Source organism: Hermetia illucens, chromosome 1 (assembly GCF_905115235.1).
Source record: "Hermetia illucens chromosome 1, iHerIll2.2.curated.20191125, whole genome shotgun sequence".
Classification (NCBI taxonomy): Eukaryota; Metazoa; Arthropoda; class Insecta; order Diptera; family Stratiomyidae; genus Hermetia; species Hermetia illucens.
The window spans coordinates 181,959,301-181,981,262 of record NC_051849.1 but is presented as its reverse complement, the minus strand read 5'-3'; the positions used below and the strand labels follow the sequence as shown (position 1 = coordinate 181,981,262).

Here is a 21,962-nt window from a genome sequence, read left to right as displayed (position 1 = left end):
GTATCTTCCGTAAGGATCTATCAATTTTTAGTTTTTGGCCCTTTTTTCTACTCTGGTCTAAAAAAATCCTTGATTTTTTCCGGTTTTCTAGGCGACTTTCCGCTAGGTCATTTGCGCCGTGTAAATTGTTTCTTGAATTTGGCTAGTTTTTCTATTCGACGCACAAGAAAACTTCAATGTTTTGCATTTTTCATCCTTCCCATAACCTCAGTGTCAGGAAGGGCTTGCCTTCTGTTCTTTTTTCTGCTGCATTTTTGCATTCCTTGAGGTTAGATCAACAACCCCTAGATCAGGCTCATCTCCCCTGAAGATGTTGAACCCAAAGGTTCTAGATTTAGGCATGAATTTGATTGATTGTGTTGTGTGATTGTGTTCGTATGGATCTTAGAGCGTTAGTTTGGTGTCAGATTTATCACTTTCCAAAATAAGTGCTGAGGGGTCACAGGGTTTTGTATCACAGTTGAATATCAGTCGAATCATCTATGGGTGAGTCCAATCTTGGCCATATTGCTGAGAAAAATCCTCCTGCAATTCTCCGGATACAATTAGACCGATGGCTCCCATCTTAACCATCGATTTCACTGTGGTCTATAAACCCACGAAATTTATTTCTATCCAAATTAACATCAACACAACATTTATTTCTAGCCCACTCTTTGATGCTATGCTACAAATTTGTTAGTTGGCCAAAAATCGTCGGCCGGCGGCGGTGGCAAGAAATGATTTATGGCCCCTCTTATCATCATAGCATTCGTGGTCATCATTTTCCTCAAGAATAAGTTAGTGCAGCATTAGAAGAACTCCCCGTCATCATCTCTTCTATATACCCGTATTTTCGACCATTGGACTTTTATTATGACCGGCCCAGGTCGAATGGGGCCTCGTCTATTATTTTACTGCTGTGCTAACGTGTTAACATTACATCATAATTTTTCATTCATTACGGCAACGCGCTAATTTGTTTATATATCCGCCTCCCCCTTACGACTTTGTATGTCGTGCATACATTAGTTAAATAGCCGGTAGCATGGCGGTGGTACCGGCGAGCTGTGAACGGACCTTCTCAAACGTATGGCTATGCCTCGCCATGCTGTTGAGCTTATTTGAGATCGGCTTAGTTATTCTAATTCAGATAAAGAGAACCTTGGAGTGGTCTACCAACCCGCTTGCCCCCCATTCCTTCTAACTCACCGCGGACTTTAGGTTTTATGTAGATTTCTATTCTTTTCTACAATTTATTGTATTGTTTGATACATTTAGACGGGGCTAAGTCGTGCCGAAGCAGTAGGTACGGGTGGTAATGGTTTGGTAATGAACAGTACTCATGAACGCACAAAGTAGATATTTCCATAAACTGGACGCTCAAATTACCTGACGATGGCCACGACTCGAGTCGAAATTATGATATAATGCCGACATTTTTATTATCGGATACTCGCCGGCTTGATTCAGGTTTTTTGATAAGTCCTTTGGAGAAGGGGCGAATGGTACGTTCAGGATATCGATATGCAGATACGATTTTCTACTTTTTGTTCATATGTATCTGATAGAAACCCTCCAGTGTTCTATTAAAAGGAAATTTTTCTAAAAGATCTTTTACCGTCATCTTACATAAAAGTATCTTAAACCAAGTTTTGCACTGCCTTATGTCATACCTGCTCGTATATGATACCAATAAGATGAAAGCACCACCTTCCCCGCAATCCTTCCCAGGCAGTCTCCATCCACATCCAAAACCAGATAATCGTCTGATTAATGCTCATTACACCATCGGACAACCTCATAATACAGCTGCTATCTGTGTGGTTTCTGGACTATGATTAACTGCAGCGGTCCATCTTCTGGCCAGTGCTATTCTCGCGTCCCATTGCACACATATGCCCTAGTTGTTTTTGCTTGAGCTGCCCTGCTTCCACCATAGCATAATTTGCATTTTTAATGTTTTTCTTCCTGCACGGGATTCCAGTCATATTCTTCATGTATCTTTACCTTGTCTCAGCTACTTAACCTTTCCGACAGCGTTGAACCTCAAAACTCGCACCAACAATTCCTGGGGCGATTCCACAATGTGATAAAATTCAATTTTCAAGTTAAGACGAAACGAAAAAAAAAACCCATCATCACGGAAAAAAGCAGAAACTTTAAGGAAAAATGAGATTCTTTTCAAAAAAAAAAATTATTATTCACGGAGTTCTTTTTTCAATGTTTATTAATTTTTTATGAGCACTGCGCAGTACTAATTTGAAATGAAAAATAATATTTCATTTGTAGAGGGTATTTGTATCTTAACCTCGAACTTTTTTCCTGGCTTAGAGATGGATAAAAAACAAAGTGCTTTGGTGGATGGCTCACGTTCCTTTGTTGTAGTGCTTGACCTGTACACCTTCTCTAATGAAGATATCAAGCGAAAAATATATTTTTTCGACTCCCTCCAGTCACCTAAGCGTCCCGGGTCACAATGACATGGGGGAGGTTGTAATGCGGTGTGATCGTATTTGAGTAGTTTGGAAATATTCATAAAATATTCATAGGAAGTTGATGAACGTTTTTACACCATTAAAAGATAGCAGTGAGAGGTTTATGTTAGAATATATTCCGCTCCTTCTGGGGATATAAAATTGTTTAAGTGAAAAAGGAAGGTATTCGTGTCCAGGACATTTTGTATAGGTGCTACCAAATATGAACGGTCTTGGCTGTAATTTTGATGGGCTATTTGTCCTTGCGATAGGAACACAATTACTTAATTAGTTATTCAAGAGTGAGAAAAAAATTGGGTAGACAAAACATCGTTTTCGGAGGTGATTGCTTTATGGGGAAACACTCGAATTGCTGGTAAGAACTGCTCGGTGGTTAATTATTCAGGTGAGAATTCAGTTCACCTGTCATTTGATACAATGGAGAATATTAGAAAAAAGGAGTTTACTACTGCGAGTTTTGTTAAAGTCTAAATTATTGTGTAATGACAGCTTAATTCGATAAAAGAAATAATTTGATTTTATAATGCCGGGATAGTAGTGAAGGTGCAGTAATTTACTCATAAAATTTACCCATACCCATACTCATTTACCCATAAACTGTAGCACGCACCCCAATAAATCCTCTTCGTCCAGTTGTTTGTTAACAACCACCAGCCTAGTAAAAAAGCAAAATCACGCATATCAGATCAGAATTAAGGCATTTTAAAGAATGTTCCCAGTTTTGTCCTCTGATATCAGACCAACAAACAATCTGCTCTACGTTTTGTAATGGCGCCAAATTTTTTGAAAATTTTAGAATATAATTTGACCGACTATGTTGAAGTATACATTAACCGCAAGAAGGCAAGAACAAGCTGGCCTGGTGAGTAGCAGATTTCGACGTTTGAGTGGCCAACTTGATCTAAAGCCGATAGTAAATTTATAGTCTACTGTAAGAAGGCAGCTCCATCTATATGCAACAAAGCCGAGCAACATTCAGAATTTTTGGGCAGGGGTACAAACAGAATATGATAGGAGTCCAGGTCAGTCTTCTAAAAAGCATTATTCAGAATGAAGACCAAAGCACGGACCAAATGGAGAGTAACTTGGAAGGTGGGATACCTTCTTGATCCACACACTCTTCTGTTTTTTCGACCTAGCATCATCAGTTATTTAAAAAAAAATAGCCGAAGGCGACTTATGGTTTCTTTCAGGGCATAAGCAACTCATCAGACCCTGAATCAGGTGGCCTGAATAATAGAGGTTTATTGCCAAAAAGGGAGTAAAGTAAAGCAAAGAGTAGTAGTGGGGTCCTATCTTAATTGAGTACTTACTTAGGGTCCCTCAATCTCGAAACAAAAACAGCTAATTGCTTTCGATATAATTCGCACTCATATTGTATTTACAAATCCAAACACGGGAGCATTCAACATCTGTCAATCACTTCGATCACACTGTTCCACACTACCTCACTCCTGCCCTGGACAAAACCGTAAACCAAGTTCATATCGATTGTTCAGCGCAATCAATCATCTAGAGACCCTTGATTTTTGCTCTAATCACGCCTAGGATGGGATTTAATGATCCTTTATTTCCTAGATGTCAAAAAATTATACAAAACCATACATTCTGCCTTGTAGTTACTTGTGAACCCGCTCCTTCGTTATGAATTGACTGGTCCTCAAGTTTAGGCTCCCTTCACTTTTTGATTTATTAGGAATGGTCATTATGTAATTTTCTCATGAACTATCAGCAACTTTTGATTCCCTTCAATAAACTGTCACTGTTCTCTATTATTAGGTAACATGGAACTTAGAGTTCTTTAGAAATTATGAACTGTAAGCTGAAAAGCGGATTTAATTAGAGGTGCTCTTGGCACAAATCAATAAACCGCGCCTCGCGGTAATGAAAACGAAAATGTTGCCCTGAATCAGTGGCATAACACGCCTTTATCATATCAGAAATGAGGATATCCGATATGGGGTTGCATCGATCGTAGTAAAATTGCGGGAGGGACGTCTTCAATGATACAGATAGTTAATTCGCGATACTTGCCAAGAATGGTCTGAACATCGAAATCGAAGGGAAAATCCCAAAAGGCTGATGGGAACCTAAGTTAACTTGCTACGTTAGATGGCGATTTGAGAGTCTCTCGAGATCAGGCAAATGATCGAGCAAAATGGCGCAATCGACCAAGAGGAGCCGACCCCACTTCTGAACCGGACAAAGGCTGAAAAGAAGAAGCTATTGACACACATTCTCCGGACTTTGATTGGTTGCAAATTTTTTTTTACCGTTTAGTCATTAACGTTTTGAAAAATATCCAGTTTAAAATTACTTCCGAGTCGTGGACCTAAAAACATTACAGCAATAAAACGGATTCATTGTACCTGACAAATTTGCGATATCGCATTTTTAATTGAAGCTGTCTGCTTTCCTCCTCTCCGTTAAAACTTTGCCAAGTGAAGATCCCTTCGGGGTACCTAAGAAGAGATGACCTTAATTTCCAGATCTTCCTGGCTGTTGCATCTGCATGTTCATTCACTTAACCTAACGACAGGGGGTGGAAAGGGAAGCTTGGAGTTTCCTGAGTGGCCTAGGGTAGATAATTTAACAAAATTTGATAACATAGAGGCCCCATACTCAACTTTGGGCTAAGATTTTCTCTCTACGATCCAGCTCATGTTTGAATACTTACCAAAAGCATCCAAAAGTTTGTTGATTGAGCCATTCGATATAAAAGGTATTGGGTTAACGAGAATATTGACAAAATTCAGGTGGTGCAAAGAAAAGGAGGGTTTACATAGTAGCCCCATTGTTGCAAGCGTCAAGTGATCGGAAGTGGAGCAGAAAAAATAAAGTTAATTCGACTCCAACTTTTGTAAAAATATCAAGTATTAGTAGAAATGGGCGTCGCCATATGAGATTGCATGACACAGCTGCAAATCGTCTTAGATGAACGGGGTATACTGTGCTATGTTCCTTCCCTTCCCTTCAACTTAGATGAGTTCGATAACACGCTTTGGCGGTTCGTCATTACTAGCTTTTGGGCAATTAAAAATGATACCGGCTAACGAAACTGATATGAAGGTGATCTTAAAAGAATAACTTTGCAAAGCTTTTAGACTACTGGCATTGATCCAGTGTTCTCTGCCCTGGGAGCAGCGTGACCGTGGGTGGCAACAGATGGAAAACGCTCCGTTATATATTCGGAAAAAGACGCTAAGGGTCCGGTCCAACATCAAGTGGATGTGGACTTAGGATCCCTCACTTATCCCAAACAATAATTTAGGTGTAGGCTAGCTTAAGCTCAAACTCTTGGCGTTTTCACTTGGATATAATTCGCACCTTTGGCGTGTTTTTCCGAATATAAGAAGGAGCGTTTTCCATCTGCTGTCACTCACGGTCACGCTGCTCCCAGGGCGCAGGTGAGGCAGCGTCTGACGAGTTGCCTCTGCCCTGGAGGAAACCGTTTGTCCCTATATTTTTTAAATGCTTGGGTGCCATGCCCCAAACGAGGGACCCGTGGGCCAAAAAAAAACCTTAGGGTAAGTTGATGTGATGAAGCTGAAGCACGAGCTGACTGTGTGGAAGCCCTATAGTCCACCAGGGAGTGAAAAACTAACTTTTGCACTTTGCACGTTAAACGTTGACCAGGTATCGCCATCAATATACACAGGCTCTATGGTCCCCTGAAGTAAAGGCAATTCGTGTACATTCTCTTCATGACTTTCGAAGATTCAAGGTATTAATGGTCTCATTTCTCTTCGTGTAATTTGATTGATTTTTCCGCAGTCCCAACATATCCCAAGGCTACTTTCATTTTCTCTACTGGTACAACAGAGCATTTCATAAATTCGCTGGCAATTTAATGAACCTGTTCTCAGTTTCCTCAGTTTTTTATAAATAAAACTATGCATTATTATTCGTTGAAAGAACCATCGTCCCCGGTTCGCAGAAATGTGCTATAGCTTTCTCCAGATCCTTTCGAGTTGCTTACATGCCTCCTCCACTCTTCAGCTGCAGGCATTTGGAATCGGCTCTGCAATGCATCATGGACTTGTGGAAAAAACTGTCAAGCTATGGACGAGATGCTCTACAATTCCGTTTTAGAAATACCGATAAAGGGGTGCACCTTGCCTTTATCTATTTAAGCTGAGAGATTCTTAAGAGGTAAATGTCACCCATTATACTTTGTAACCACGGCATATATAAATAAAGCAGGGGAACCAGTACGTGATAACCACTTTCCGTCATGTTATTCGCAGGGTAGTGGTGAAGTAGTGTCCAAGGAATTGCTTCTGCCCTGGGGAAAACTGTTAATTGAAAAGAATATTCGAGGAAATTTGGGTATACAACCATTTGCTGATGTGATTGGCCAACAACCGGCCTTTCAAAAGAAAGGCCACTGGTTATGAGAAGTCAATCACGTACGATGACGCTGTATCGAAAGGATCTTAGTTGAAGTGATCTGAAGTTCTAGAAGGTGATTGTCTGTTCCTGGGTGAGATTAGGAAGTAATATTCCGCTATGAGCGGTTCTTACTTGGACCAACGATTGATCCTGAACTCTACTGTAAAGTCAGCCATCTACAGTCAAGCAGGCATGTCAGCCATGCCTGAATAGTCTACAGCCCAACCGCCATATGTTGCAGTGAACACATCAGCCACATATCGGCGAGTGGGACCATACCAAGTGTGCAACTTTGGCTTGCCTTAAGACGCAAATCAGAAATATTATTGTGTTTGAGCATTTATAAAAAAATTTCGTTCACTGCCTAAACACACATATACTTCTCGTTCACTGCCCAAAACAGCCTTTTTGCAACAATTGTTGACAGGACGGATTAATGCGCAAACATACTGGTTTACCTTATCTTCTTTCAGTCTTCCGTTTTGCATTCGATCCCTAACCACCGGAACAGCCGAAATTGATAGGCCTGTCGCATCTCATCCAATGGTCGATCAACTGCAGACTGTTCAGGCGTAATTGAGAATCTTAGCTTAAGATGGATGGATGATTTGATAGAACCAATATTTAGATATGGTTCATTCTCTTGTAGTGAAATATATAATTTGTCAGCAGGAAGAATTTTAACAGTAAGATCCGGGCCCTTAACTTGTAACAAGAAGACTAAATACAGACAGAGCAAATCAAATCTCTAGGGGGCACGGAATATCTTTGCGTATTCGCGGGGAGCTACCAAGTAGCTAATCGACCCATGGCCCTTGTAGTTCTTGAATTGGTGGGTCGTTGTATCGATATCGACTAGATTTTAAGTTTTCTTGTGTGTGTTTCCCCATCCCATGTGGTAAGCCATAAACAGCTGAGCTCGCAACCGCATGTCCGCAAACCAATGCAGTGCATCACATAAACGGCATCAACACCAGAGTAAATGCACTAAATTTTTCACGCACAATTGATCGGGAAACGTCAAACATGCGCAATGCTTTTCTTTCACCATAGAAATTCAGACAATACGTCAGAAGACGAATCTTCTCCGAGTAGTCTTTTCGGCTTACAAAAACTAACCACTGTTGGAATAGATAGAAAAAACTTTATTTTAATTTCGTCGCATAGACTCGCTTCAAAAACGATTTTGGATTTCCGGTGTTCAAAAAGTTTTTTCTTTTTATAGATCAAATGTTTATGGCTTATCTTGCTAGAAATTTATTCTAAGTTGAGCAAATTACTAACGAATATTTTGAAATTTTTGCTGTTTTTAATATGAAGGACAATCCTACGAGTTCCCTTGATTTGGCCTCGCTTTTTAAAAACTTAATCGGGGTTCGATTACTTTCTTTGAAGGAAATATACTGCGTACGATATGCTTGACTTTGGTCAAAGGTGTCACTGTAATCTTAGAAATTCTCCAAAATTATTAGAGGCATGCTTTTCATAAATAAGCTTTTCAAACTAGTCCTTAAACTTCCCTCCTTTTTATCTGCAAACACTGAAGCAACCCACGTCCACTTGTTAATTTTTTTATTATCTCAACATTTCCTGCCTAACTTGTAAATGAAGCTTTGCTAGCTTTTACGATCAAATGGGTAAGTTAGGTAGTATCTAAAGTAGAAGAAGAAAGAAATAGTGAAAAAATTAGCACTATCTTTAGGTGTAAACAGTAATTTGTTAAATATTCGAAAGTTTCATGTATCTTGCCATCGATTCTGTTCAATGTAGCTTCCATCAATCGGTTAATTTCGGTGCCAGTACTAGCTCTCACCTACCCAAATTTTACTAAAAGGTGTTTTATAAAAGGGCGCCCAATGTGGGTTTTGCTTGTATGGAACTCAAGGTTAATACATTGAGTCCATCCCGACCATTGACTTTTGCCGATGATGAGGACAAAGCCTGCGCTCTACAATAGAGTCAATATATTACTATATACATAATCTAGATCCTTTTAGTATGTGTATATGAAGTTACACTCCTTTTCTTCTTTCCTAGAAATTCAAGAAATTCGAAAAATTTCCTGGGAAGTTTTAGCTCTTGGATTATTGTAGGTCACCTAACACCGACCTGGCCACTGCTTCCTTACTTCCACTTTCACTGCTATAACCATCCGCCCCCCATGTGCGCAGTTACTATCATGCCAACCCAATATATAACCACTAAAATAAAACATAAATATTCAAACTTATCTAAGAACAAATCGAATAGCAATGACTGTTCATTTAATTTTCATACGTTGGAAACGGGCTTCGAGGTGCCATAAAATATTTTGTTGCCCATTATAAAACAAATAAGTTACCCATCCAGAACCACCACTTGCCTCATATTTCCATTAATCTTCAAATCCCCTACACGGAATCCCAAATTAGCCATAAAAATTGCAACAAATGCCCCTAAATAGGCTGTCCGCCGGCCGGCGCGGTTAATTCTCATATCATCATTTTTAAAACTTTATTATTTCAATTTTGTGGCACTTACACGTTGAGTAAGATATGTATTCCCATTCCGAGCCAACGCATATCCATTATAAATAGTTTCTTCAACTTCATTTTGATTACAATAATGATGTTGATGATGATGATGTGCTGTCGAATGGAACCGCATCACTCGTGGAGGAGCTGGCAGGCAGCGGAGCAGACGGCGGTGGTGGTGGTGGTGATGGTGGTAGAAGAAGTCACTGGAGTTGGAGGCTCAACTCAGAAGCCCCGGGAGCAGGGTAGGGGCCGCGAAACTTATCTTAGGTCTGTTGAATCTTTTCCTTCGTCTCCGGGTTATCTTTGACTCAATTCCCACTTACTGTTTATGACTGACTCCATGCCCTCGTATGTTGGGTAGTAGTTGCTGGAGGAACATTATAGCTTAATTAGGTGTGTACATGAAGATTACATGGAGGAATTTAGTAATTAGAATCGTCCATAAATGATAAGTGAGTTCGTTCGTTCGGTTCCGCTTGAATTTTATGATTCCGAGGAGTGCACTATGTACTCCGACGTATCTACACTTTGCGAAAAAGCTTCCGGATATGTTTTCACATAATTAAGATAAAGAGAACGTTGCGAAACGTAAAAAAACGACATTAAATTAATTTCAAATGTGAATTTAAAATCACCTGATTAGAATGCTGATGACTCGCATAGTTTCTCATTGCGTAAATGGACGGTAAATTTTCCACTTTGGCATTTGTGAAGACGAATTACATCTTCAAGTGGTTTTAGTGCTTATTTGCATTACTGATTAAAATTATTGTATTATGCGAAAAAATTAATATTCCCTTCTTTGCAAAAAAGCCGTCTGCGAAATGAACATAATGTGCTGTTAGCAACGAGGTTACCCGCGTGGTGTATATTTCAGGAAACATGTAATTTCCAGTTCTAATTAAATAATGTGTGCGCCTAGTGATGTTTTAGTTTATGGTATTGACTTCCTGCTACTGTTTTAATATCTTTGTTAGAAAAACTTCAAAGATGATCGATTTCATTCTACCAAAAAAGCAAAAAATGAGTTGAAAAGTTTCTGAGGTATTCGAAGTAATTACGTCTCTAGCTTGGAAGCGCCAATTTAAATCTGCTCAGTGGGGTTTGAAAAAGTGGTGGGCTGTATATGCAAAAGGGTGTATATGTCCCAGGGCGAAACGTGGATTGGTACCAACGATGGAGCATAAAACCTGGGAAATGCCTGCTAAACCAACACCAACAGCTCTACTACCAAACCATATCTCCACCTCCACGTGGTGACCGCTTCGACCTCTTTCTTAACGAAAAGCTGCAGACGGAGAAGGATGGAGGCGAGTCTCCCGCGCCTAAAAACGGGGCAAACGGTACCTACTGGTCCTCCAGGTTGGGGGTTGGGTAGGGCTGACAACTCTACACGGAAAACAACATGTTATGAAGACGCAACAGGAGCCTCGGACTGGACGGATTATACAACAACAAAGGAACAACGATTTGCGCATTGTCTCATGGAACGTGCGCTTCCTGTACAGAGTTGAAGCTGCTGAGCAGCTAGCCGATACCCTGTCCCAATATAGGGCTTATGTAACAGCGTTACAAGAGATGCGTTGGACAGGGACCGGTTTCCTGGAGGAGAGCCGCTACACCATATATTACAGTGGCCATCCAGTAAATCATGTGCTCGGAGTAGCTTTCTTAGTCACCAAAAAAAAGAAACCTGTTGTTATTGGCTTTGGAAACATAAGCGAACGGCTATGCACTCTGCGCTTGCGAGGCAAATTTAGAAATATAAGCCTCATTAACGTTCCCGCCCCCACAGAGGAGACTGCAGTGTCGGAGAAGGATACCCTCTACGAGGCAGTACAACGATCTTTCGAAGCCTGTCCCAGATATGATATCAAAATCATACTTGGGGATTTTAACAGCCAAGTAGGGAAGGAGCCGTATTCAGGCGATATGTTGGCTCCCATAGCTTACATCAAAATACCAATGATAGCGGACTGTGGATTATTCAATTAGCAGTGTCACACAAAATGGTTGTTAGAAGTACTCGGTTTGCGCGGAAAGCGGTCCACAAAGATCCATGGGCCTCTCCAGACGGGACCACTTTCAACCAAATTCACCACGTGTTGATCGAACGCCGCCACCTCTCAGCCTTGATGAATATCAGAACATATAGGGGGGCCAACATAGACTCGGATCTCTATCTCGTTGGCATGGTACTCCCAGGTCGAATAACAACACTACCCAGAATCTCCTCTGACAATCAGGTGAGAATTAACACTGAAGCCATCCACAATACAGCCCTCCGCGACACCTATAAGAGGGCAATGGATGCCGCAGTAACCGCGGTGAACAGAGATTCTTGAGATGAAGCATTAACAAATGATACTTGGCCCCAGTCGCAAAAAAAATCGGAACGACTGGTTTGACGATGAATGTAAGAAATTTATCACGAACCGTCGAGCGAAGAAGCGACTTCACAAACGGAAAAAGGAAGCTTGGGAGAACCAGCAGGTCTGTGAACTCGGAAATACAGGGAGCAACCGCACCAGCCGGGCAAGTTTTACCAACAAGCCAGTAGGATGAAGCCTTACACACCTCGATGTTCATCCTGCCGAGACAAAGAGGGAAATCTGATTGCCGACAGAATGCGTACTTTGATGAACTACTGAACAACCGGAATATCGGCGAGTTTGAGCTCCCGCCAACTGAAGACGACGGACAAATACTGCCACCACCAAGTATAGGAGAAACAGTCCGTGAAATTCATCTACTAAAAAATCATAAGTCGCCAGGAGCCAATGGAATTACAACCGCATTGGTTAAATATGGAGACGTCCAGTTACACCAAGTGGTTCGTCAACTTGTGCTCAAGGTATGGGACAGCGAATCAATACCCGACTATTGGTTCTGTCTCATACATAGAAAGGGAGATACCACACACTGCAGCAATTATAGAGGTATCACATTGCTGAGTACCATCTATAAGATATTCTCCTCTACCTTGCTAGACCGGATAGCCCCATAGGCCCAGAACATCATTGGCCCATACCAAAGAGGCTTCACTCCAGGCAAATCAGCAACAGATCAGATTTTCCCTCTGCGGCAAGCGATGGAAAAACTGTTGGGATATGGACACCAGTTGCACCATCTATTCATCGACTTTAAAGCCGCCTATGATAGCACAGCCAGGGTGAAACTGTACACGGCCATGAGGGAATACGGTATCTCAACGAAATTGATAAAACTGACTTGGCTGACACTGGCCAATGTGCGAGGCCAGATAAAAGCAGCAGATTCACTCCCAAGACCATTCGACATTAACAAAGATCTACGACAAGGGGATGCCCTATCATGTGTCCTCTTTAACCTGGCCCTCGAGAAAGTGATCCGTGTTGTTGAGGTAAATGCGAAGGGTACCATCCTCTGTAAGTCCACCCAGCTTCTGGCCTATGCTGACGATATCGACATAATGGGAAGAACGACCCGGAACTTACAAACTGCTTTCATCCAGAGATTTTGGGCTGCACATCAATGAAGGCAAGACAAAGTATATGGTGGCAACGTCAGCACTCAAAACCAACCAACCAACAACATCAAACCGTACTGGTCAAACGGAAAGAATACAGGTAGGAGACTACAACTTTGAGACCGTTGATAATTTCTCCTATCTAGGGTCGAAAATCACAACCGATAACAGCTACTATGATGAAATCCGTGCATGGTTGTTGTCAGCCAACAGAGCCTATTTCAGCTTACAAAAACTGTTCCGTTCGAAACGTCTCACCATAGGGTCAAAGCTCTCACTGTACAAGACAATGATTTTGCCAGTCCTCATGTATTCCTCGGAAACTTGGGTTCTTGCGAACTCTTTGCCGTGTTGGGGAGAAGAATCCTTCTAAGAATTTTTGGCCCCTCCATGAGGATGGACGATTCCGTAGTCAACATAACGACGAAATCTATGAACGATACGATGACCATCAGGTTGTGGATAAAATCCGGCTCAATAGGTTACGGTGGGAGGGTCACTTAATCCGTATGGATGAGGATGATCTCACACGAAAAGTCTATAATCTCTATAAGTCTATAATATCTATGGTAGAAAAAGAAGACGAGGCAGACCCTGCCTAAGATGGAACGATGGCGTCGGCCAGGACGCCAGACAGCTTTTAGGGATATCGAATTGGTGGACCTCGGCGCAAAACCGGGAAGTCTGGAGTTCCTTATTAAGGCGGGGCTAGACCGGATACCGGTTGTTGCGCCGTTGATGATGATGATGTGTTTGCAAAACAGCAGTCACTCTATTGAAAAGCTCTCAAATTTAAGGAAATTTGACGCGAGTTCTCCCCAACTATCTTTCATACAGGCACTATTTAAACGAAGCCCATTATCCATTCAAGCGTAAATTTCATGATTGGCGAATATTCTCTCAAAGATTATAGGAAATTTATCAAAAGTCGAAGTTGATACCAAAACAAAGCTTATCAAGATTCCTTTCTACATAAAATTCATGATTACTGCCACACAGGGTTAATGCCATATTTCAGGAGGATTGTGGGCGTCGTCGTCAACATTAGGCATCAGCATGGGGTAGTTAGTCATAAAAATAAAAGTATCTATGGTGAAAGTCATAAAACTAATGTTCACACGTATACAACCCGAAGCGGTGAGAACGATCACGAATGGTCTGAAAACAGTTCAACAATAGTTCACTCAAAGTAACAACCAACACTGGAAACTGCAACAACAATCATCAGCGTATGACCAGTCATGAGCCATAAGGTTAGCTTCCCTAGTCTTCCATCAAAACAGGAGGGCGAGAAAGCGTGCAGAAGGAGGAAGCCCCTATTTCTCGTGGCACATGCTAATGTGCTGAGTTAACTTCCTTCTTAGCAGGCACCTTATCTGATTGCCAGTTATAAGCTGCCAACATGCACAATTCACGAGTTGCTACCTTTCGAATCTCCACAACCACACGTCCATCTTTCATACATTTAGCGTACATAGCACAGTGGAGTGCTGAAGAAAACCCAGAGTTAACATACCACATATTCAATATAGCGCGGGACTGAGTGACTACGGTCTTACTTTGTATTATTCGCATCGAGATAGCTCCAGGCACGATTTGTATCAAGCGTGGAAGGTGGCGAAGCCATTATTACGCTTGCGCTTATTCTATTCAAATTTTCAGCTTCTAGTCGCTACTACAACGTAACGCATACATACGCGTATTCAGTCTGCGGTTGTGTAAACTCTAGCGCCATTTGTATCAGGAAAAGCGACGTCTGGAATGCGAAAAAAATCCTCCCGACCGACGGAAGGACGACCAGATTTACGTATGCTACCAGAGAATAGTCTTGTTCTATTTTGCATATTTCGCAAACAAGCACTACCTCTTCTGCGTATTGTAAATTTATTTCTCATGCCTACACATTTATGCCTGTCCAATATATATATATGCATACGTTCCTACATACATTCCTTCTCCACATATTCTATGCGCTATTTTCTTTTATGCATACTTTTCGCACTCCTTGCGCTTCCATACCACGCCATTATTTGCATAAACACTCGGGGTGGTCTTCGCGAAGTTTTCACAACTTTAAACTGTTTTACGGAAACAAGAGGAGTCTACCTCCTTTATAAATTTTCCAGAGTCTGTTTCCTTTTTCTCCTATCCATCGCGGGTGTAAATACTGCACCCCAACCCCTGCTGTAATTGTCGTTTTCAGAAAACGTGAACAGGAAAATTTAGTGAACTTTTATGCTCTATGTAAAATTTAAATGGAAGGCGAAGGCGAACATGCTGCGAGTTTTGAGGAGGCTTTGATGTTTTCTGGGGAAATTAAATGGTCAGTTAATGAATTTTTATATGCGCGTGGATGAGCCTTTGAACTTGCTCATTAGAGTTGTTGATTATGATTTTAATTATGGTAGTATCTGTCCGGTAATTTTGAATAATTATATTTACTCACACTAATCAAGGAGTTGGACTGGATTGTTTAGTGGTTGAGATATTGGTGCTTGTCATGGCAGCCAGGGCTAGATAGCAAATTTTTGTATTTCTTTATTAGGAAGCTTCCGCCAAAAATATGAAAATGGAAAGTGACGACATTATCTAATCCATTCTTCTACAGTTTAGGGTTTTAGTTTATGTAACTTACAATAATGGACTTTTATTAACAAAAATCGACATAATTTTCTTCTCATTTGAGCCTAGAAGTCACCTTTAGCAATAGTCCTAGATTGATATATCCAGGCAAATGGCTTATGTTTCATTTTTCAAAAGATGAATTACGGTACAGTATATATTGGTGAGAAACTTAAATTGGTTCGGAAAAAGTGTTGAACTTTTTCTGTTTAGTATGGTGGTCCCTTATCACTGGCTGCGCTGCTCCTAATTGTTGTTATCGTCAAAAACATCGATAGAATTAAAGAAATAATGTCCCAGATATCAAGTGAAAAAATGTTTCCCACCACTCTGGATAACTTATTGACAAGTCGGCCACCTTCTCGCAAACGATGAATATCCTTTTCGAAAAATTCAGTAAGTTCCCACTTGAGCTTGCACTTCTTCGCTGTTCCTGAACTTCCTTTCCGCCAAGAAATCCTCCATTGACTGGAACATATGATAAACTTGCAGCCTGTATGGCGGTTGAGGTAGAGTTGGCCAGTCCAGGAATTGAGCACTTTGAAGTCCGCCTCCACTTGATATCAGTCTGGACCAATTGAGGAAAACTCTCAGACACTTTCTTCGGTCTACGGATCTATCTTTTGGGTTAAGCACCCAACGTTTGTAAAAAAGACGACTTGCTGTTTCATTAAAATAACTTGCTTCCGCCGGGCTTAGGTTTGAACTAGGCGAATTTGGTTCTCAATATGATTCGTGCCCACAGCGTGTTTATGATTCTACCTACCGGACGAAACCGAAAGTTGTTCCTTTACCAGTTCAATTTTCCGATCTTTTTTCTAGGTGACGTTCGTACGCTCTACTAAGAAATTCGAAGGGTGTAGACAAAATTAACTAATCATATCGTCTCCTTGACCAATGAAACTGACCCAGATTTGCCTCCTTGAAATTTACCAGACCTTTATTGTTCCACAAAACATGAAGGATAGCCTTTCTTCTGCAGATAAATATAGACTTCAAGCTTCATCAGGACTCGACTACTGTAAAAAATAAACTGATGACATACTAGCCACATATCTGATCGTATTCTATAGGAACTAGAGACGTTGACAGCTGATGAAGGGAAGAAATAAAAGTTGCAACTAATACAAGTGTCTCCACTTTTATACTGGAATTTCGTCCAGAACAGAGAAGTTGCATCAGATGCAGCCTTTTTTTCCGCCCTAGTAGCAATGTGACCCAAGTGATAGCCACCTGCTGATTGCTCCATTTTGTTCATTTGTAAGTATGACGTGAGTGGGAATTTTAATGAGCTGAAACTGCCTTAAGCAGGAAGCTTGCAAAATATGCTCTCACTTCATGTTTAGGAATGACTAAAAGGAATCAGACAACATCTGGGTACTACTTTGCCTAAAAAGAGAAGTTAGTGCAACCAAATCATGGGAAATAGCTTCTTCCCAATTGAAGTGGTCTATCATCAAATTAATGTGGACCCTTTTCAGTATATCTCGCAGTAAGTCTAGTGAAGCTGGATAGAACCGAAGGCGGACAACAACTATACTTTTTTTTCCTTACATTCCGTTCCCCTAAACGAAGAGTAATTTTAGACACAACCATTTCCACGAGTGTTTAGTCTTTACTGATGGAATTCGATTCAGTTTTTTTTTGCAGAAGTCGTAGGATAACATTTTCCTTACTGTATACTCCGCTGAAAGATACTCCGCTTTCGATCGCTGATACTCTATCAGCTACCATAACTTTGAAATCAAATCTCAGTGGTTAGTTGGCTAGAATATTCATAAATTGACTGGTTTGAGTATGTTATCATATCAACTGGATAGGGTAGTATGGTAGTGTCTACTCCTAATTCATAAAAAAAAGTTTTGCATGTACGTCTTCGTTAAAAGAACCTTTACCTGGCGCATTAGTTCATAAAAACAATAGTGGCATACCATACCTGATGATAGGCATTGTCGTTAGCAAACTCAGGATTGCTTAGCTCTTAATAGAGGAGTAGAGTAAGCCAACGCTTTGCTTGTACTCCAATTCCTCTCAGTTAGTAAATCGAATGTATCGCTGAATGGTTCGTAATAGTACTTTTTTAGTCATTCCCTGAAAAATGTGAATGGATTATTTGCCACCTCTTGTTTATTATCGCATCATCATCATTATCATTCGTCGGTGTTCCAGAATTTTTGCTTCCGCATTAAGTGTCGATAGTCAAATCTCTCACTGCGAATCCCTTTCTTTTACGTCGGAACCAAGTCTAATCCAGACCTTCTCAATGGGTTGTTTCAGATGCCTTTTTCTAATTTTACCACTGTATATGTTACGTGTAATCTTTCAATTTCTTTGTTCTTTAGAATTGTCAACAGCGTTTCAGAACACTACATACAAGGGCGCTCCGATAAGTACTTAGCCTAAAAAAAAACGAAAATTTTGGAAAAGTGGCGATTTATTTCTCAACATAGTTTCCTCTTAGCTCGATACACTTCTCCCAGTGATGCACCAAATTTTTTAACCCGCCTGAAAAGTTCGTCTTTTCGAGGTCTGCAGAGTAGACCTCTGTGGCGGCGATGACCCCCTCATTCAACTCAAACTTCTGCCCGGCATGTGACCTTTTAAAATTTGGAAACAAAAAGGAGTCGCACGCACGACCAAATTTGGAGAAGACGGTGGATAGTGTAGCCGTTCGTAGAGCGGCGACTGTGGGGGTGCGAGCCAAGGCGGAAGAACAATTTTTTTTCACAATATGGGGTCTTTTTTTCTGCAATTCGTCGTCGATTGGGTTCAATAATTCAGCATAGTAGAGCCCTGTAACTGTCATGCCCTTTTCCAGGTAGTCGATGCAGCTCACATCTGCGAATTACAAAAACGGTGGCCATCACCTTTACGATAACACAGTCTTTGTCTTCTACAGAGCACTTTTTCCGTCCACTCTTTTGACCGATCCTAGGTTTCTGGTGTGTATCATTGCCGTTTTGTCGACGGTTACGAAACGGGACAAAAACTCCTTCGGCATTGCATTTGAACAGCGTCAAAAACTGCTCTAATTTGGTCTCATGGTTGCGCTTGTTGTCCGGTGTGAACGCCGACAGCGCCATCATGTTCAAAATTTCATTCAAGATATGACCCACGCGGTCTTTTGAAATGCCTACTGTCTCAACTATCTCGCACACCTTCAATCGGCATTATGTCAATACGAGATCGTGGATTTTTGTCACGCTATCATCCGTGGTAGACATTTTCGGGGCACCTGGTCGAAGCTCATCAAAAAACGGCGTGCGACCACGTTGAAACTCTTTAAACCAATTTTCTACGGTCGTCACCATTCACAGCATCCAAGAGCTCTTTGATTTCGCCCTACAATTTCCCTTCTGAAACAAGAATCTAATCACAGATCGATATTGCTCTTTCTCCATTATTCCAAAATCCTCGGACAAGAGGAAATGCTGGAAGTTATATCATTCGTCTACTCAGGGTATAGCTTATCTCTTAATAAGTGTAACGCAGGTATCCTGCGGCAATTAAAACTTCTGCCGTTTGACCCCCTTTTCAAAGTTTCAAAACAGTCGAACACATTTGCCTGTATGTAATCTATTCACAAAGTTTAACCTTATTGAGAAAAAAGCGGGATTTTTGGGAGCAATTTAAGTGGTTGCCAAGTTAGGTCTACGACAAGCAAACATCCCTTGGTCAAACTGCAAGCACCATACAAAGAAATTTACCATCGATTGTGTATTTTAACACCTCTTAAAGATATTTGAAGTTGCCTACAAATTGCACTCTCTCTTAAATCAGCGTTCATGAGTGGCGCGGACGTTATTCTGAACAACGCGAAATGGAGGGAGGTCAAATTTGCCATCGACATCCTTCAAGTCCTATTACAAAAGCGACCATCCTTCCAATAACCCTTGAGGTTTACCTAGCTGCTCCAATTTTAGAGGAATACCGGCTCCTCACCTTTGAGCAAATTATTATTTGTTCAGCCGTTGGATCGAATCCACATTAGATAACCAAAAAGGAAACTCTCTCTCTCTTCTCAAGAATCTTAAAGCGACAATTATACTTTTTTCTTAATTACCTGACCTGATGGAAGACCTGTTTGAAGATTTAAGAAAAAGGCTTTTGGCTCGAATGTTGGCGAAGGACGAGAAATTCTCTGTGCTAGTCACCTGTGGTGAGACCCATATAGAACTGTACCTGTAAATCTCAATATGCAGCAGAAGGTGATACAACAATAAAAGCCTAAATAGAAAATATTTTTGAAATATTTGAAAATCTTTCGCACACAAAAACGGTGTGCTTATTATCCTTAAACAAGAGCTTTGTCATAAAGTCCAATTTCTCAATTTTATAAGAGAAATAGATTGATCTGAGAGATAATGAAAGTCCTGGGGGTTTAACGTGAGTACCTGCCGTGTAGGCAGAATCCCACTGTCCTCTTCGGACACGGATTGATTTTGGGACCACAATCAGAGCCCTGCCATGAACTCATAACGGTACTGGAGTGCAGGCTCAGCATTCATATCAGTGGATGCGGGGACTATCCAACACCTCTGCCGTAACTAAGGGGTACGCCATCCGAGTTGTACAGCGCAACTCCACGCTTGAGCTCCGAGGAGCTATGCCCGCGATGTAGGCATAACCACAACCACCATGAAACTCCCACTAGGGGGCCAACCGCAAACAACCGGGCCAGGAACACATCCTCCAGGAATTCTCCTGGAGCATATGCTCTCAGAGGGCCGTTCCTCTTACAAAATCGGGTCTAATCGCCCTCGTTGACAAGTTCGAAGCGGGGCTGCTCAAGATCAGAGAATTAATAAATTATGGTCGTATACTACCTCTGGCAGGAATTAAATAGAATTATTGAGAGTTGAAAGTTTTGAAATGCTTTCTATTGATCAATGCATTCAGACTCCTTATTATCAGGCTTAGTGAGAGGTGGCCTGGGAAGAGAGGGATTCCCCTCGGGCCCGGAGTTTCCTCGGAGTCCGGAATAAATTTGAATGAAAATAGCGATAATAGGGAAATCCTATCATTTTCACCCCAGGTCTGTATAATTTTCTCAGCGGGCTCGGGTTTTTTGTATATTTTTCGCCCCCATTTTCCGTACTATTGTACATCCTTCATAGTTTAAGGAGTATTAAAAAATGGGTCTCAGAGTCGATAGTGATCCTTTATTGCCAGGTGCCTTAGCTGATTTTTGCAATCGAAATCTCATGTATTCATTGTCGGTATCTTTTTTAATTTTTCACAAATTTGCAATAGAGTACCTGCGGTTGAATTCTACGTACCAACATAGGTACCCTGAATTATTGTTTTAAGGCTGAAATAGATCAAACAAATTTATCTTCATACCTCCAAATTAATTTCTAATTAATTTTCAATTCCATTCAATTTCATTTAACTTTTTCTCTTTCGATTTTTTTCCAGACGAATGTTTCCTACATTACGTGTCAGCTTTTCGGGACCGCTTAGACAGACACAACCAGCCGATAGATATGCCGTACTATTAGATATTATAGCTGTGGATTCGAGGCGATATCGTTATGCATATCATCGATCATCATGGCTAGTAGCGGGTAAAGCTGATCCACCGCCACCAGCACGATTATACGCTCATCCTGATAGTCCGATTAGTTGTGAGGCGCTACGAAAACAAGTTGTCTCGTTTGAGAAAGTTAAATTGACAAATAATGAAATGGACAAAAACGGACAGGTGAGATATTCACTATTATAATCAATTTAAATGTTTAGATAGTTAAAGGAGTTAACCCTGAACTTTCATACAGATATTATGGGGAATTTTTGTAGAAAATCCTTGGGATAATTTCTTCTAATCTGTGACTGACAACTGTGACGTTTTGGCTCAAACTAGAGCATTTTGGTAGCTAAAAGGCTGCAGATTGGGCTGAACCATAGAATGAAAAATGAAAGCGATTGCACTCGGATTGAATTTTTAAAATTCATGTAGTTACTGTATTTGTACTGGAAACCCCCTTCCTGAAGGTGACTAATTAGTTTAAACAGTTCTGGTGCAACCAATTTTATATTGAAAACTACACATGAAATCAGTAGTTTTCGCGATTTTGAATGACGAAAATAGCAAGGGTGGGGTTTAAGCGCTGCGTAAACTATTATCCGAACTTACTGCAGGGAGTTTATTTGTAGAAACTCTTAACTGCTACCGGCTAAACTACAGTTTCTCCAAAGGGTTAAGACTTTATCATGTACCTACGTATAAACATCATCGGACAATTCGAAAAAATAAGAAAAATCCATCCGAGGTATTCACGGTATTTCAATCTTATTTGCATATACTAGCTACGCTCGATGTCTCCACATCGCTCCTCCATCTGATCTGGGTACACTATAACCAGTCAGACTACCAACCGAATCAACTCATCTGACCAGCTTGCAGACCTGAAGAAGAAATTAATGTTGGATGACTCCACTTTGGAT

General features: G+C 40.9%; 1 protein-coding gene across 3 annotated transcripts in view; it reads left to right on the top strand.

Moving 5' to 3' along the window:
- The window catches only part of LOC119646917 (T-box protein H15-like), a 75,202-nt gene that overhangs the window by 44,422 nt on the left and 8,818 nt on the right, over positions 1-21,962 (top strand). For all 3 annotated transcript variants that reach the window (XM_038047590.1, XM_038047589.1, XM_038047592.1), the window contains exon 4: positions 20,934-21,219. In XM_038047590.1, the coding sequence (XP_037903518.1) occupies positions 20,934-21,219 (286 nt within the window). The remainder of the gene's footprint in view (positions 1-20,933; positions 21,220-21,962) is intronic.